The following is a 16507-nucleotide window of genomic DNA, read 5'->3' as shown; positions in this document are numbered from 1 at the left end:
ATCCACACAGAGAACCGATTGTTCCCATATTTGAATCCCACCACTGGATGACATCCTTTTGAGTATCCCAAGATAATAGCAGAACTCCTTAGTTGAACTAGGGCTGATCTCATATATGAAATCCCCTTGGGTATCTATGGACTTCGCTCACTTGCAGTGGCCGCATGCTAAACATAATGTAGTTTGTGAGGGTTCCCAGTAAGTTGTGTGAACTCAGTCTTCGTGCCTTAAACATATGATGGGTTCTGGATGTATGTACTGCTGAATTCAGTGTATTTAGTGTATGTTTAGCTACCGGGAATTTGAAGGGTCCTTAGTGATCTCTGAACTTCCTTGTTTTCTTGCAGATGTTGTCAAACTAGGTAACATCATCAGTACTTTTGGGTAATGAAACCTCTGCAAGAAAACCACCAAACTCAGGGAGCACCAAGGATCCCTCATTTCAATCCTGAGCTACGAATATTCTCCTTTATTGGTACTGGGGACTTTCTTTTAAAAACCACTTTAGAAAATCCAAATTAGGAATTGGCCCAAGCCCCTATTATAGGTAATCTTCGACTGAGCCCCGAATTTTTGTTGTTAAGTGAGACATTTGTTAAGGGAGTTTTGTCCCATTTTACAACCCATTTCTTGCCACAGTTGTTAAGTGAATCACTGCAGCTGTTAGTAACAAGGTTGTTAAGTGAATCTGGCTTCCCATTAAGTTTGCTTGTCAGAAGATAGTCACATGACCCCCAGGACACTGCCATCGTCATAAATATGAGTCAGTTGCCAAGCATCTAAATTTTGATCATGTGACCGTGCAACGGTCGTAAGTGTGAAAAGTGGTCATAAGTCACTTTTTTCAGTGCCGTTGTAACTTTGAACGACCACTAAACAAACTGTTGTAAGTCGGACTACTTGTATGCTACATGGCTGGGTCATTTACAACCCAGATTTTACAAGAGACACATTTTTTTTTCTTGGTTTTATTTTTTGGGGGAATGAATCTTAGAATATCTTTCTCGTAATAATGCCCAAAGCAAAATATTATATCTAGCCCAGAAAAAAAATGATTTTCTTAACTTGGGAAATGTAAGTTTGTTTCTCCAAAACTCTTTCCTGTTGTGAAATTGGGAGAGACAGCTTGCTTCTCAAAAGTGTTTCCTGTTGTATATCTCTCTACGTTCATTTCATCAGAATGTGATTCCCTGAAGAAGACGGATATCCATGGTGGCAGCACTATGAATGGCAAAGTCTCATTATTATTATTATTATTATTATTATTATTATTATTATTATTATTATTATTATTATTATTATTATTATTATTATTATTATTATTATTATTATTATTATTATTATTATTATTATTATTATTATTATTATTATTATTATTCCAATTTGTATCCCGCCCTTCTCCCGAAGGACTCAGGGCGACTCATGGTCCCTGATGGTGGTGCTTCTTCAGAGATGGGACTTGTAAGATGTCCTGCCTACTGCGGTAGATCCTATAGGACAGGCAGAAAATACTGAAATGAGAGTTCTCAATTTACGAGCGGTCATTTAACAACCATTTGAAGCTACAACGGCCTCAAATAGAGTGCTTTATGTTCCATAAAACACGTCCAGCCCTCATAACATGTCATGCCACTTCCTCTACAGTCACATGACTGTGTTTTGGGTGCTTGGCAACCAGCTCGTATTTGCAACTGATGGCAGCATCCTTCTCGATCATTTTGCCACTATTTTTGACATGTTTTTACTGATTTTTTTGCACCGTTTGCTAGTTTGTTTGCTGGCAAAAAATGCTCACTCGGGAGAATGGCCCAATGACCTCTGCAAATGTAGGAGAAAAATCCATGTCCAATCCAGTAAAGGACTCCCTGCAGATTTTATTCCGCTAGTCGTTGCCGACTACAGGGGGTGGCACTCATCTCCATTTCAAGGCCTTGAGCCTGCGCTATCTGAAGACCTTTCCACGGTCATGTGGCCAACGTGATGTCACGGAGTGTTCTTACCTTCCCACCGAAATGGTACCTATTTATCTATTCGCATTTGCATGCTTTCGGACTGCTAGGTTGACAGAGCAAGGAATAGGAGCTCACCCCATCACATGGAGCTTGGGTCACGAACCCGGACTAACATCTTTCCAGCCCAAATGCCCAACATCTTAACCACTGAGGCCACTGTGCCACCTCTCCAGTCTCATGCTTACCTTGAATAACAACCACAATGACTTACGACCAAAATTCCCATCCCGATTGCGGTCACAAGTCAAGGACTACATGTACACCCAAACTGAACCTCAATTTTATTTATTTACTTTCTCCTCCAACCCACTTTGGCTTCAGATGCTGCAGACCACAATCCTAAGAAGACATTGAAATAACGGATTATAGTGGGAAGATCTTGGAAGACCAGAGTAGGCATAAGTAACATAGGAGGAAGTTCGTGGCAATTATGGGAAGACTGGGGGAAGGCCTGATGCATATTTTTATGCCTGCATGAACTTATGCTAATTGCTTCGACATAAGTAGGTAAAGGCGGGATTTGTGTCAACATCACCATATGACCTGTCATCGATAGTCATCATGGCTTGCCAATGGGCAGCCTCTAAATACGAGGACTCCATCTTTTGGGTGGGATTTCTTGTCAATGAAGACCACATAGAGGAGGCTGAGCTGAGCTGAATGAGCAGATATGTGTCTGTCTGTCCATCTAACTGTCTACTGCAATGAGGAATGAAGGAGGACTCCCCAGGAAGGAAAAGGAGAGAGGGGAACTAAGTGCAGGATCTACCAGGAGTCGATCAAAAGTCACAAAGAATCACATCATCACCAGCATTGATGGCGTTACCTAGTTAGGATAATGAAACCTCTGCAGGAAAACAAACAAGCTCAGAGAGCACCAAGGACCCCTCAATCACATCATGGTGGAAGATGGTCAAAAGACTGAGCTTCCTTTGAAGGATCTGGTAGAGTTTTGATATTTTTAAGGCAGGAGTCTTCAAACTTGGCCCTTTTATGACTTGTGGACTTCAACTCCCAGAATTCCTCAGCCAGGCACACTGGTTGAGGAATTCTGGGAGTTGAAGTCCACAAGTCATAAAAGGGCCAAGTTTGAAGATCCCTGCTTTAGGACCTAGGAGCAACTGGGCCGAAAGAACAAAAACAGACAATTCTGGGAGCTGAAGTCCACAAGTCATAAAAGGGCCAAGTGTGAAGATCCCTGTTTTAAGGCATAAAATCAGCTGATCTGGAATGAATTTTACTTTATTACAGCACAGTTAGCCTCACCCAAGGATTGGCAACACATCTTGAGCACTGTGTTATGTAATGTTGTCTCATTCCAATTCACCAATATCCCACAAGGTCACCCATGAGACCACAAAACTCTTGCAACATCTCATCAAGTTTAAAACCTTATTTTATTTGGAGGTCTGGAGGTGTCGCTTCGAGGTCCAAATAGTTTTGAGTAAGTTCAACGGGTATCTAATATTTCCCCAAACTATCCAGCAGGAAAGGAGGAAAAATGAGGGATTTTTACCTTGAACCCAGTCAAGCATTTGGTCCACTTGAAACAGAAGCTTAACAACGGCTCGTTGGCAGAACACGCTAACATGATTACTGTAAACCCATACAATTTGCACAATATTTGCAATAGCATTATTGCACAAAAATAGAGCAATAGTTATGAAACCAGACTGGCTTCATACATCACATCAAGTTCCGGAAACCAGAGTTAAAACTAACCAAGCCTCACATATTGTCAGCTGACCTGATTAGATTCGTCATGTGAATACCACCATTACTATATACACTGACCTGGTAGCAGATCCCAGGTTTTAAGCATTAAATTGTGCAAATCTTCAGAAGATTGCTTTGGAGGAGAGACACACACTTCTCCACCTTCCTAGTACCAGAGCGGTATGGCCAAACTTTATTTGTGAAAAGCAGCAGCTTCTGTGCATGGATTGCAGGTCTGCAGAAGTCCCACCATCCGAGACAAAATCCTGAGTCAAGGAAGGTCACCTTGGGTGGCCACTCTTGCCTCGCAAACTTCTATTAATTAAAGGCATTTTCCAGCAGACGTTTTGTGGCTGTGTCTTCATGAATTAGCAAGCTGTTCCTCATGGGTAGAAAGAGGGTCCAGATTCAAGTTCCAGCACTTTCTCTGGAGACCTTGTGCTGGTCAGTAGTGAGAAAACTGAACGAGTGGTCTCAAACATCTGTCTTGGTGAAATACCCCTTTCACGTTCTATGTTCTTCTTTCTGAGAAGGAGAAACAAGGAACCTTTAACGGCTGCTTCTTCCAAGAGGTGCATCACAAGAGGACCTTCGTCAGCAGGAGCCCAGAGAGAGACAAGAGAAGACATCCTGTAAGCTGAGACACCCGGTTGGCCGGCTGGCAATTAACAATATCCATATCAAACAAGTTCACTTTTCCAGTGAGTAAAGCATTACAGATGGGCGCAGTTGTGCAACCTCTCAGAGTGATGTGCTTATCTAAATATGACAAACAAGAAGGAAAGTCACACAGAGCCTGGTGATCATGACCTAAGAAGTCCACTCATCCACTTAACGGCTGGCTATGCAAACCCACTAACCTTTCAAGTTGCTTAAATATGGTGCCAGTATTATACCCACAAAACCAATAAACCATATCGTAGTACAGAGAACAGAATAACAGAGAACAGAATAACAGAGTTAGAACCTTGGAGGTCTTCGAGTCCAACCTTGTGCTTAAAAAGAAGACCCTCTATAATTCTGGAAAATGGCTGTCCAATCTCCTCTTAAAAACCTCCAGTGATGGAGCATCCACAACTTCTGGAGGCAAGCCATTCCACTGATTAGTTGTTCCGACAGGAAATTTCTCCTTAATTCTAGGTGAGATCTCTCTTTGGTAAGCTTCCAACCATTACTTCCTGTCCTGCCCTCAGGTGTTTTGGAGAATAGGTTGACCCCCCTCCTCTCTGTGACAGGCCCTCAAATATTGGAAGACTGTCACCCCTGGTCCTTCTCTTCACTAGACTACACATATCCAGTTCCTGCAGCCTTGTGGGTGAGGATCACACCTAAGCCACGTATACCCACAGAGAAACATAACTGAGGTTGAATGAACTCAGGTAAACAGATTGGGTTAAGTGGGTTGTATGAATGCACCTTATGTTTTAAGGTGATGTGTGAACGTATTCAAAATATAACCTCAAAATTACCAGGATATTTATGCCCAGCCAAATCCAGGCAGTAATTCTCAGCTCCAGTGCACTTGACTGTCTTCTTAAGGCATGGCTGGGCAGAATAGCAGGCTGGGCAGTATTTCCCATTGGCTGTCATATTGATTGGTGGCCCTGAAAAAAAATTGAGCCCAATTAATTAAATCAGAGCATTTGAGTTCCAAAATGAACAGCCCTCTTGTCATCACCGGTTCCATTATTTTCCTAGGCATCTCTAGGCATTTATCACCCAGAGTTGCTATCAAACTTACCCCTGCATTTTTATACAGACAGTCCTTGACTTAACAACCGTTTGTTTAGCGACCGTTCCAAGCTACAACGGCACTGGAAAAAAGTGACTTACAACCGGTCCTCACACTTACGACTGTAGCAGCATCCCACACGGTCCAACCCACCTCACCTTGTGATGGGAGAAATAGGATACTAGATACGTTCACTGCCTTGACTTATTTGTAAGTAATTTTTTTTTAAAAAAACACAAATCTAATAAATAAATAAATAAATAAACATTCCCAGCACTATTGAGGCAATCTTCAAAGAATACTACAACACCCCTCTCCCCGCCCCCAGATAAAGTTGTTTACCCATCTTGCAAAGGGAAAAAAAACAGAAACATCTAATTTGCAATGGAAGGATTGTATCAAAAATAGGAAACCTGTAGTCCTCTAGAGGATCAGGGGTGTTCAGCCTTAGCAAGTTTAAGACCTGTGGACTCCAATTTCCCAGACATGGAATTATGGCTGCGGAATTCTGGGAGTTGAAGTCCACACAGGTCTTAAAGTTGCCAAGGTTGGGCACCTCTGCTCTAAATCATTCTGAATTACAATAGTCAACGTGACCTCTAGTGGAGAACTCCGGTACTTCAAGTTCTTGGAGGGCATGGCAACTTCCCAATTCTTTGAGTTGATACCGCTGGTTAGGAGTGCCAATCATTTCTTACATTGTTGGATGGAGATCACTGACAGAGGAAAAGGAAAAGAAGACGAGACCTACATGGAAGAGAATCTTCTTTGCAGTCTTCTCCTAAGCAACAGAGGGTGCTTCTCCTGAGGAACTCTCCTTGTCCAAAGGTCACCAAAACAGATGCAGAGGTGCAGTTCTCTGAGAAATAGCAGTCCTTTTCTATATTGGACGTGGTTTTTCCTCCTGCCAAGAGAGAAGATTTCATATTTTGTCGTGGCTGGGTCTTCACCTAGCCTAGCAGTGCCCAAAGAGAGCTTTTGTGGGACTCCTTTTGTGACCAAGGATGTCAGAGCTGTAGTAGGATGCTTGCTCAGCTTCAAGAACCTCCCAGGTCAATGATTGGCATCTACAAGTCTAAAACTTTGGAGAGTTACCTCAAGGAGGACCAGCAACGGAACTCAAGTTGAAGGCAACTTTCTGTGTTTAGATCATGCTTTATTAATTAGCAAGCTTAAAGAAGCATATTTATTGTTATTGTTAATATGTCAAGGATGAAACTTTGGCAGCTACGTGCCTCTGCATTTCAACTTGCCTTTAGATTAAGGAGAGGAGGTGTTACTTTCAAGAGGGTTAGCTAGAGAAATGAAACTTCTATGATTCAGCTGAAGACCGTGAGAGCCTGAAATCTTTTCAAGGACACCAAAACAGGTGTGGATTTAAAGCGGACAGTTCCCATAACAAAATGAACTTGTTTATACGGACTATGTAAGACGTTGGGGGTTTGGCTGGGAAAATTATTGTTTAAGTCGGAGTTAGTTTTGCTTTGACCTTACCATGCAGTGTATTCAATAAACAGTAAGATTTTCAGAGACAAAATGAACCTGGAGTTTATTTGGATTCTTGAGCTGGATGTTGACATAATATTTGATTTCTATACCTCTCAGTGATTAAAGACTCAGTCCTCGACTTACAATCATTTGTTTAATGACCAAAGTTACAATGGCACTGAAAAAAGTGACTTGCAAGCAGTCTTCGCACTTATGACCATCATAGCATCCCCACAGTCATGTGTTCAAAATGTGGGTGCTTAGCAACTGGCATGCATTTATGACAGTTGCAACATCCTGGGGTCATGTGATCACCATTTGTGACTTTCCCAGCCAGCTTCCGACAAGCAAAACCAATGGGGGAAGCTGGATTTGTTTAACAATGGCATGATCCACTTAATAACTGCAGTGATTCACTTAACAATTGTGGAAAAAAGGTTGGCAAATTAGGAGCGATTCACTTAACAACCATTTTGCTTAGCAACAGACAGGCTGGTCATAAGTTGAGGACTTCCTGTATTTCCAAAGACAAAAATAAAAGCTGATAGGGAGTGAAAATGGATTAAGATGGCTGCTTGTCTACTGCTGTTTTCACTCACCTTCGGAGGTTTCTGTCAATCCGATAACACAAATGTCCTCATCGAACTCACATCTCTCTTTCCCACTTCGACAGCTATTTCCCGTGCCAAAACACATTTCACACTCCAGGGAAGCACCTGAAAAAGTGAAAAGACCCATCAACCTGCAGGGCAGATATTTCAGCCATGTATCAATGGGGTCCCTTAAGGGCCTGGTGACTACATTCATACAACATGCTGGTCTTGTGATTTGGCAAGGTTCTCCATGTCTGTGTACATTTGGCTCAGCCTGTGTTGTATGAACTCAGACTGCCAGGTTAAAATTTATGGTTAGATGGTTGGTGTCAATTCAGAAAATGGGTTAATTCATTAACCAGATGAAGACCTGGGTTTGATCGTGAGAAATTCTAAAATGTCCTAGATTTTATTTTCATCTCGCCGGGCAACATGAAGATTAGAACTTCATTGCAACGTCAAATGAATGAAAAACTACTGGTGACATTCTACCTGTCTTCAAAGAACTTTGAGGCATTGTTTACCTTAAAGAATCTTTTATTGCAACCAAGCTTCCGTACGTACATAGAGAAGCCAAAATCTGAATTCTCCTCCTCCAAACATACAGTATCTAAGCATAACTCACTCCTTCATTGAACAGTCATAAATCACATTCTCCAATTAGTTTGAAGTGTGAACTTTCCCTCCTGTTATCTCCTCTTATTACAACCAACCTTGAAGAATACTCTATTGAGATATTGTTATGGCTAACTAATCCCCAAGCACATTCTTTCCCCTCCCCTCCAGCACCATCTAATTTTAACTCTAAAAGTAATACACAGGTTAAATAGGAAATGTCTGCATCTTCATATATTGTCAAGCAAGAACATCCGATGTTAGCAGCATTGACACTACCGTTGCTTCATAGAGAACATTCTAATCTATTGCATTAGTGTGTGGTTTGCTTGTTGCACAGTAGCGGATAGGAAAGCGCTCCACAGGGTCATTGCCATCGCCCAGAGGATTCCTCCCCCTCCACCTTGGACGAACTGTATAGTTCCCGTTGTCTTAGGAAAGCTCAAAATATTCTTAAAGACTCATCTCATCCTGGACATTCTTTTTTTGAACTATTACCATCTGGCAGACAGTACAGGATAATCAAAACAAAGACAAATGGGCTGAAAAGTAGTTTTTCTCCCAGAGCTGTAACCATATTAAATACCACTGTATAGTGCAACGTCAAAGTGCAATATTAGGGGCAGCGCAATGGTGAATAGAATGTGGAGGATGTGTGTATATAATGTATGTTCTTATTTGTGGTTTTTACTTGTGTGGAATGTGCACTGTGGACAGCACTTAATTTTGTTGTGAGTTACACAATGACAGTAAAGATATTCTATTCCAGTGATGGCAAACCTTTTAGAGACTGAGTGCCTAAAAACTGCTCCTGCCCTAGCTTCACCCCTTGCCCTGCCCCCACCTCACCTGCCTGCAGGGCCACTCACCATCTCCAGGGCCCGCCGCAGATCACCCAGGCAGCCCAGTAGCGCCATGGCATCCATGCCCTCTGCCCGCGCCCCGCAGCATCAACTGTGCATGATGGGGGGTGAAGGCAGAGTCTTGTCTACGCTGCCTGGCTGCCATGTCCTTGGCTGCACTGCTCCGCGTGGGCCATGCTCGGGGGTGACTCTCCTCCAGGGGGGTTGCTGGTGAGGAGGGGGTCGCATGGGGAGTCAAGGCTTGCGCAACGGCATGTGTGCCCACAGAGAGGGCTCCGAGTGCCACCTCCTGCACCCATGCCATAGGTTCACCACCACTGTTCTATTCCAAATGAAGATTTATTTATAAATGAGGAGGTCAGATCTCATGTCCCAGGGCAAGATGTTCTAAAGGGCGGGGGCTGTGGTGAAAAAGGCTTTTTTCCTAGACCCTGCCAGCCAAAATTCCTTGGCCGATGGAGTCCATAGTAGACCCCTTCGGGCAGAATAAGTGGGGCAGGCCAAGATGGCTCCTCAGATATCTTGGTCCCACACCATAAAGGGCTTTGCTAGAGAATTCCAAAAGACAACCTGCCTCCAGAAGCGGTGAATGCTCCAACACTGGAAGTTTTTAAGAAGAGACTGGACAGCCATTTGTCCGAAATGGTGTAGGGTTCCTGCCTGAGCAGGGGGTTGGACTTGATGACCTCCAAGGTCCCTTCCAACTTTTTTTTTTATTATTATTATTATTATTATTATTATTATTATTATTATTATTATTATTATTATTATTATTATTATTATTATTATTATTATTATTATTATTATTATTATTATTATGGCAACACATTCCTGCAGAAGTCTCCAGTGAATCGGGGGTCAGTACTCACCAATAGATGGATGTATCGTTGGTTCTGAATCCTTGGATTCTTGAGTATGAGGTTTCAGCACCCCCTCAACTGAAGTTGATGGATCAGGAAGCTTCTTGTTCCTCGTGTTTTCTTGCGTCTGGAAACAAGCTAATAAACAAGGATTGGCTTTAGTGACATCTTCAATTTTATGACCTTTTTTTGGGGGGGGGGATTGCAAGCCTAGTATCTAATTTGGCTTTTCCAGTCATCCCCACAAAAGAGATGGATCAGAGAGGTTAGCTCTCCTCTTTCATTTGCTACATGTTCCTTTCTTGGGTGGGATGCTGCCTTGAGTAAGACTGGGGAAGTCTCCCCATAATAATAATAATAATAATAATAATAGTAAAGTTGGAAGGTACCTTGGAGGTCATCTAGTCCAACCCCCTGCTCAGGCAGGAAACCCTATACCATTTCGGACAAATGGCTGTCCAGTCCCTTCTTAAAAACCTCCAGTGTTGGAGCATTCACCGCTTCTGGAGGAATCATAACTGATTTTGCTCCAGTTTAGGAAGACAATCCCACCTTCCCTCCCCCAAAGTATCTTTTGTTAGGTCCAATCAGGCAAGAAACCGTTGCAGCATCCCCATGATCTTGGGATCAAAATTTAGCTGCTTGGCAACTGGTTCGTATTTATGACTGTTGCTGTGTCCCAAGGTCATGCCATCCTCTTTTGCGAGCTTCTGACAAGCAAAGTCCAGATTCACTTCACAACCGTGTTGCTAACTTAGCAATGGCAGGGATTCACTTAGCACAGTGGTGGCGAACCTATGGCACGGGTGCCAGAGGTGGCACTCAAAGCCCTCTCTGTGGGCATGCATGCTGTCACCCCAGCCCTACCATCCCCCATGGGCCCCTCCTCACCAGCAGCCCCCCCCCAGAGGAGAGTCACCCTGGGCGCAGCCTGCACGGAGCAGCGTAGCCAAGGACATGGCAGCCGGGCAGTGGGGACAAGACTCTGCCCTCATGCCCCATCACATACAGATGCTGCTGTGGGGTGCGGACAGAGGGCGTGGCAGCCATGACGCTGCTGGGCCGCCTGGGTGATCTGCTGTGGCAGGCCGTGGAGGTGGTGAGTGGCCATGTGGGCAAGAGAGGCGGGGGAAGGGCAGGGACGAGGTGGTTTTTGAGCACTCGGTCTCTAAAAGGTTCACCATCACTGACTTAGCATCTGTGGCAGGAAAGGACGTAAAATGGAGCAAAACTCCCTTAACAACTGTCTTACTTAACAACATACATTTGGGGACAATTAGGGTCATAAGTATACTAGAATTTTGCAGATCCCCCTTGGTTTTCCATTTCCTCCCTGTTATTCCCCAGGAAGTTGTGGGGAGAGTGGCTCCTGTAATCTTTTCCCATTCCCTGGGGCATAACACATACTTCTGTTCCCATTATTGTCTATTGTCCCCAACCTCCGATCTGTGGACCAGTACCAGTCCGCGGCATGCCAGCAACCGGTCCGCACAAACAAGCAAAGCCCCATCCGCGGGATGCAGGCAGCACACAAAACCACGCCCCCTCCGGTCCACGGAAAAACCTCTCTCCATGGAACCGGTCCCTGGTGCCCAAAAGGTTGGGGACCTCTGGTCTACACAGATACAGGTATGAGCTACGCTACTTGGGGAATACTGGAAAGTGCTAAGTTAGAGTAGGCATATCTTGGAAAGGGCTTTAATGACGCCGCTGGAAGATCTGCTTATGCCTGCCTTCATAATAGATCAGATCTTTGTCCAGCTGTTGAGGAATTTCCAGATGTTTTCTTACCGGGAGAAAGAAGTACGGAAAGGGAAAATAAAGTCAGAAGAACTTTCATGATGAAGATCTGCAGTGATGAAGAAGGGAGCGTCTCTCTGCCGTGGGGCCACTTCTATGTCCTAAAATGTAAACATTTGCAGGAAAAAAAATAGGCATTTATTCCCTTTAAGGAACCAATGTTTTGCTCAGCCTTTTATTTTCTTCTCTCTTTGGGGGGGGGAAGGGAAGGGGGGTGCGTTTAAAAAAACCCTTCCAAAAAAAGGGCAGCCCTTTGTAAATCTTTCTCCCAGTTTCTCCACTTCTTGTGAATGGGGCACAATATCCTCCCTTCAATGGGACTGCGAGGTCCCACGTCAAACCGTAGATCACATCGTGACCGGCTGTAAACTGAGAGGGCATATATTATTATTATTATTATTATTATTATTATTATTATTATTATTATTATTATTATTATTATTATTATTATTATTATTATTATTATTATTATTATTATTATTATTATTATATTATAATAATATTATTATATTATATTATTATTATTATAATAATAATAATAGAATAGATGAGAAAGAACTGGAGAAGATAACAAAATACAAAGACCTACAAATAGAAATAGAAAGACTGTGGCAAAAGCAAGCAAGGGTACTACCAATAGTAATAGGTGCCTTGGGTGCAATCCCAAAACAACTGGAGCACCACTTGAACACCATCGGCATTGACAAATTCGCTATTAGTCAACTGCAAAAGGCAGCCTTACTAGGAACTGCTTCCATCCTGCAACGATATCTGTAATACCATCAAACATCCACATCTGCCTATCCCAGGTCCTGGGTAAGGACTCGATAGGTAGACAAAATGCCAGATCCAGTCTGAACATCTGGCTGACTATGCGATGATCCATAATAATAATAATAATAATAATAGTAAAGTTGGAAGGGACCTTGGAGGTCATCTAGTCCAACCCCCTGTTCAGGCAGGAAAACCTATACCATTTCGGACAAATGGCTGTCCAGTCTCTACTTAAAAACTTCCAGTGTTGGAGCATTCACAGCTTCTGGAGGCAGGTTGTTCCACTGGTTAATTGTTCTGTCAGGAAGTTTCTCCTTAGTTCTAGGTTGCTTCTCTCCTTGGTTAGTTTCCATCTGTTGCTTCTTGTCCTGCCTTCAGGCGCTTTGGAAAATAGTTTGACTCCCTCCCTAAGTCAGGTATCTGATTTTTCTTTTTTTTTTTTTACTAATCTAGATGATACATCAATATATATTGCTAGTCCACGTATGATATGCTATATGCTAAATCAGGGGTCCTCAAACTTGCTGGCTGCAGAATTCTGGGAGTTGAAGTCCACAAGTCTTAAAGTGGCCAAGTTTGAGGACTCCTGTGCTAAGTAAATAAGTAAATAAATAAACAAACTGCATATTTTATGGCAACTAACCACTCTTTTCAGAATTGACCACTATTATATCTCCCCCTTTTTTCTGGACAGGAAAGAGATACATGATACCAAATTTCTCCCAGGGCTTGGAGGAAAAAAAGAACAACAACAAAAAAATATTACTCAGGTTTCTTGGGGGTTGCTCCTGGTAACGATCACCTCCTAGCCTTTGAAGTTTTTAACCTGACGTATTTTTACTTATACATTTTAACTTTTTTTTTTTTCCCCGCTTTGGCTTTTAAGCTACGGTTTTTAGTTCTTCAGCTCAGAAAAGGTGGGCAGCGAGAGAAGCTTGTGAAAAGATAGAAATATAATAATAGCCACAAAATAGCAAGAGCTGGAAACTCCAAAAATGACCTCAGCTAAAAAAAAATAACCAAACCCCGCACACACACACCATCTGCAAGACGATCACCGCCACTAGAACAGGGAACTCAAAAAGGGAAGGAAAGGTTTGAGAAATCATGACACAGTTTTTGATGATTTGAATATATATATTATGTGCTAATACGGCCATCCAAAGTTCAATTACAGGTAGTCCTTGACTTACAACAGTTCATTTAGTGACCGCTCCAAATTACAACGGCACTGAAAAAAGCGACTTAGGGCCGTTTTTCACAGCTATGACATTTGCAGCATCCCCAAGGTCATGTGATAAAAACTCAGAACCTCGGCAAGTGAGTCATACTCATGACGGTTGCAGCGTCCCAGGGGAATCACGTGATCCCCTTTTGTGACTTTCTGACAAGCAAAATCCCCGAGGAAGCCAGATTCACTTAACAACCGTGTTTCTAACTGAACAAACGCAACGAATCGCTTAGCAACTGTGCAAGGAAAGTCTATAAAGCGGGGCAAACTCACAGAACACGTTTCGCTTAGCAACATACATTCTGGGCTCAACTGGGGTCGTAACTGTACATCGGAGTCCTAGTGGACAATCACTTAAATATGAGCCAGCAGTGTGGTGCAGCTGCCAAAAAAGCCAACTCAGTGCTGGGCTGCATTAACAGAGGGATAGAATCAAGATCACGTGAAGTATTAATACCACTTTACAATGCCTTAGTAAGGCCACACTTGGAATACGGCATCCAGTTTTGGTCACCACGATGTAAAAAAGATGCTGAGACTCTAGAAAGAGTACAGAGAAGAGCAACAAAGATGATGAGGGGACTGGAGGCTAAAACATATAAGGAACGATTGCTGGAATTGGGTATGTCTAGTATCTAATGAAGAGAAGGACGAGGGGGGACATGATAGCAGTGTTCCAATATCTCAGGGGCTGCCTCAAAGAAGAGGGAGTCAAGCTATTTTCCAAAGTGCCTGAAGGCAGGACGAGAAGCAACGGATGGAAACTGATCAAGGAGAGAAGCAACTTAGAACTAAGGAGAAACTTCCTGACAGCTAGAACAATTAACCAGTGGAACAACCTGCCTCCAGAAGCGGTGAATGCTCCAAAACTGGAAGTTTTTAAGAAGAGACTGTACACCCATTTGTCTGAAATGGTGTAGGGTTCCTGCCTGAGCAGGGGGTTGGACTAGATGACCTCCAAGGTCCCTTCCAACTTTATTATTATTATTATCCCAAACCCGACACCATCCAGCTCCTGATTCCAGGACTGCATCACCTACCCCCAGATCAACCTGTCCTGAGAGCTTTCCAAAAAGACAAAATGTTTCTTCGATAGAGATCAAAAAGTCAGCAAGATCAGCTGCGGTAGCTGATCCCAATTGTTGACAGTTTATGAATCTGGACCGTTATGAGATTCCCCATAACTGGCAAAGCCATGCTATTAAATTCTATTAATATCACAGAGCAATCCGGAGGGGAAAAAAAAATAACACCATACAGACCAATCAACTTCTTACCCTTTCCCAGGCTTCAAATACATACCCCGCGCCTGCTCTCTCTCTGCCGATCCACCTACCCCCACGGGCCATTTTACCAGCAAACGCAGCAATCCAGAAAAATCCCTTCAAAACCACAGGATTTCTTCATTAACTGCTCTGCCTTTCATCCAAAGCTTGCTTCCACTCCTGTGTCTCTTTTGCTTTTGCTTTTCCTGTGCCTTTAACAGCAGCTGAAACTATTGGCAGAGGCTGGAGATGTTTTGTTTTGTTTTGTTTTTTCTTTCTTTCTTTCTTCACATGACTTTTATCAGAGCTAGCAAAGTTTCATCTGTTCCTTTCCTGAATGACGGCTACAGATAAAAAAGAAAACCAGCGGGGTGTGGGGGGTGTGGGGGAATCCACGGCTAATACTCTGCTTTAAAAATAACTCTTGGTCAAGTCAAGTCGAGCAGTGGGAAATTCCAAACGGCTAAATTTCAGCGGGTTTAAGCAGACTGAGGAGAAGCTTGGCTTTGCATCGTGGTTTGCCCGGGCTAACTGAGTTGGGTTATTTTAACCGGTGGTTTGTTTTGGGGAGGGGGGCAAGTTGGTTTGTTGCGTAAATGGAGGGTAGACAGTTAGGCTATGGTTCAAGGCATTGTGGAAAGCCAGAGGAAGGGCTAACTCAAAGACCTGGAGTCATATTTGTCTTCAGCTTCTGTAGTAGCCTGTGAGAATGGCCTTGGGAGAGTACAGGAAGAACCACGGTTTAGGCCAGTGTTTCTCAACCTTGACAATTTTAAGGCATGTGGACTTCAACTCCCAGAATTCCACAGCCAGCATTGCTGGCTGTGGAATTCTGGGAGTTGAAGTCCACATGCCTTAAAATTGTCAAGGTTGAGAAACACTGGTTTAGGCAAACTTATGCAAAAGTTTATCTCAAGCCCTGGGAAGCCTCTCAAACGGGACCCTTCCTTCTTCTCTGGAAGGTAAAACCAGGGGAGGGGATAAGTACTTTCAGACTCGCAAGACTCTGTTCCTGTAACCTTACAAGAGAGGTAGTGTCAGTATCATGGTTTGTGCTTCCCTCTCTGGACTACCTCGCAGGGGGTGGCACAGTGTAGCATTGCAGACAAACTCTGCCCAGAGCCAGGAGTTCGATCCTGACTGGCTCAAGTTTGGACTCAGCCTTCCATCCCTTCCGAGGTTGGTAAAATGAGGACCCAGATTGTGGGGTGCAAATATGCTGACTCTGTAAACCTCTTAGAGAGGGCTGTAAAGCACTGTGAAGCGGTATATAAGTGCCCTTCCTTCCTTCCTTCCCTTCCTTCCTTCTTTCCCAGTGGTTAGAATGCAGTATTGCAGTCTAATTCTGCCCACTGCCAGGAGTTCGATCCTGACTGGCTGAAGGTTGACTCAGCTTTCCATCCTTCCGAGGTTGGTGAAATGAGGACCCAGATTGTTGGGGGGCAATGTGCTAACTTTGCAAACTGCTCAGAGAGTATTGTAGAGCAGCATATAAGTCTAAGTGCTACTGGTATTCTGTAAGGGCAGGAGACTGGCTTCCTAGCCAGCTGTGCAGAAG

The 16507-nt window shown here is 43.4% G+C and overlaps 1 protein-coding gene across 2 annotated transcripts; it reads right to left on the bottom strand.

The window, feature by feature from the left end:
• Window positions 1-3393: 3393 nt before the first annotated feature.
• On the bottom strand, window positions 3394-15147 carry LOC107293378 (phospholipase A2 inhibitor and Ly6/PLAUR domain-containing protein). 2 transcript variants are annotated; one of them, XM_015822529.1, is made up of 7 exons: window positions 14987-15147; window positions 11671-11780; window positions 9889-10017; window positions 7548-7664; window positions 6212-6364; window positions 5198-5332; window positions 3394-4487 (listed from the first exon to the last, which is right to left on the bottom strand). In XM_015822529.1, the coding sequence occupies exons 2-7, from the start codon at window positions 11717-11719 to the stop codon at window positions 4306-4308; spliced, it is 765 nt and encodes a 254-aa protein (XP_015678015.1). In that variant the 5' UTR covers window positions 11720-11780; window positions 14987-15147; the 3' UTR covers window positions 3394-4305. The 2 variants fall into 2 exon arrangements, with proteins under 2 accessions (XP_015678015.1, XP_015678016.1); XM_015822530.1 differs by lacking the exon at window positions 14987-15147 and adding an exon at window positions 14725-14747.
• Window positions 15148-16507: the final 1360 nt, after the last annotated feature.

The sequence above is a fragment of the Protobothrops mucrosquamatus genome, unplaced genomic scaffold (genome assembly GCF_001527695.2).
Source record: "Protobothrops mucrosquamatus isolate PMUCROS unplaced genomic scaffold, P.Mucros_1.0 scaffold1600, whole genome shotgun sequence".
In the NCBI taxonomy this organism is placed as follows: Eukaryota; Metazoa; Chordata; class Lepidosauria; order Squamata; family Viperidae; genus Protobothrops; species Protobothrops mucrosquamatus.
The sequence above is the reverse complement of the archived record's forward strand: the minus strand, read 5'-3'. Positions and strand labels throughout refer to the sequence as shown.

What these genes read in the sequence shown, in the direction of transcription:
- LOC107293378 (XM_015822529.1), bottom strand. Translation starts at nt 11,719, where the DNA reads ATGAAAGTTCTTCTGACTTTATTTTCCCTTTCCGTACTTCTTTCTCCC. An exon ending in CAAAGAAGATTCTCTTCCAT is followed by an intron (nt 5,333 to 6,211) that starts GTAGGTCTCGTC and finishes ATTTTTTTTCAG; the next exon opens with GGCCACCAATCAATATGACA. An exon ending in GGCTGGGCATAAATATCCTG is followed by an intron (nt 4,488 to 5,197) that starts GTAATTTTGAGG and finishes TGTCATATTTAG; the next exon opens with ATAAGCACATCACTCTGAGA.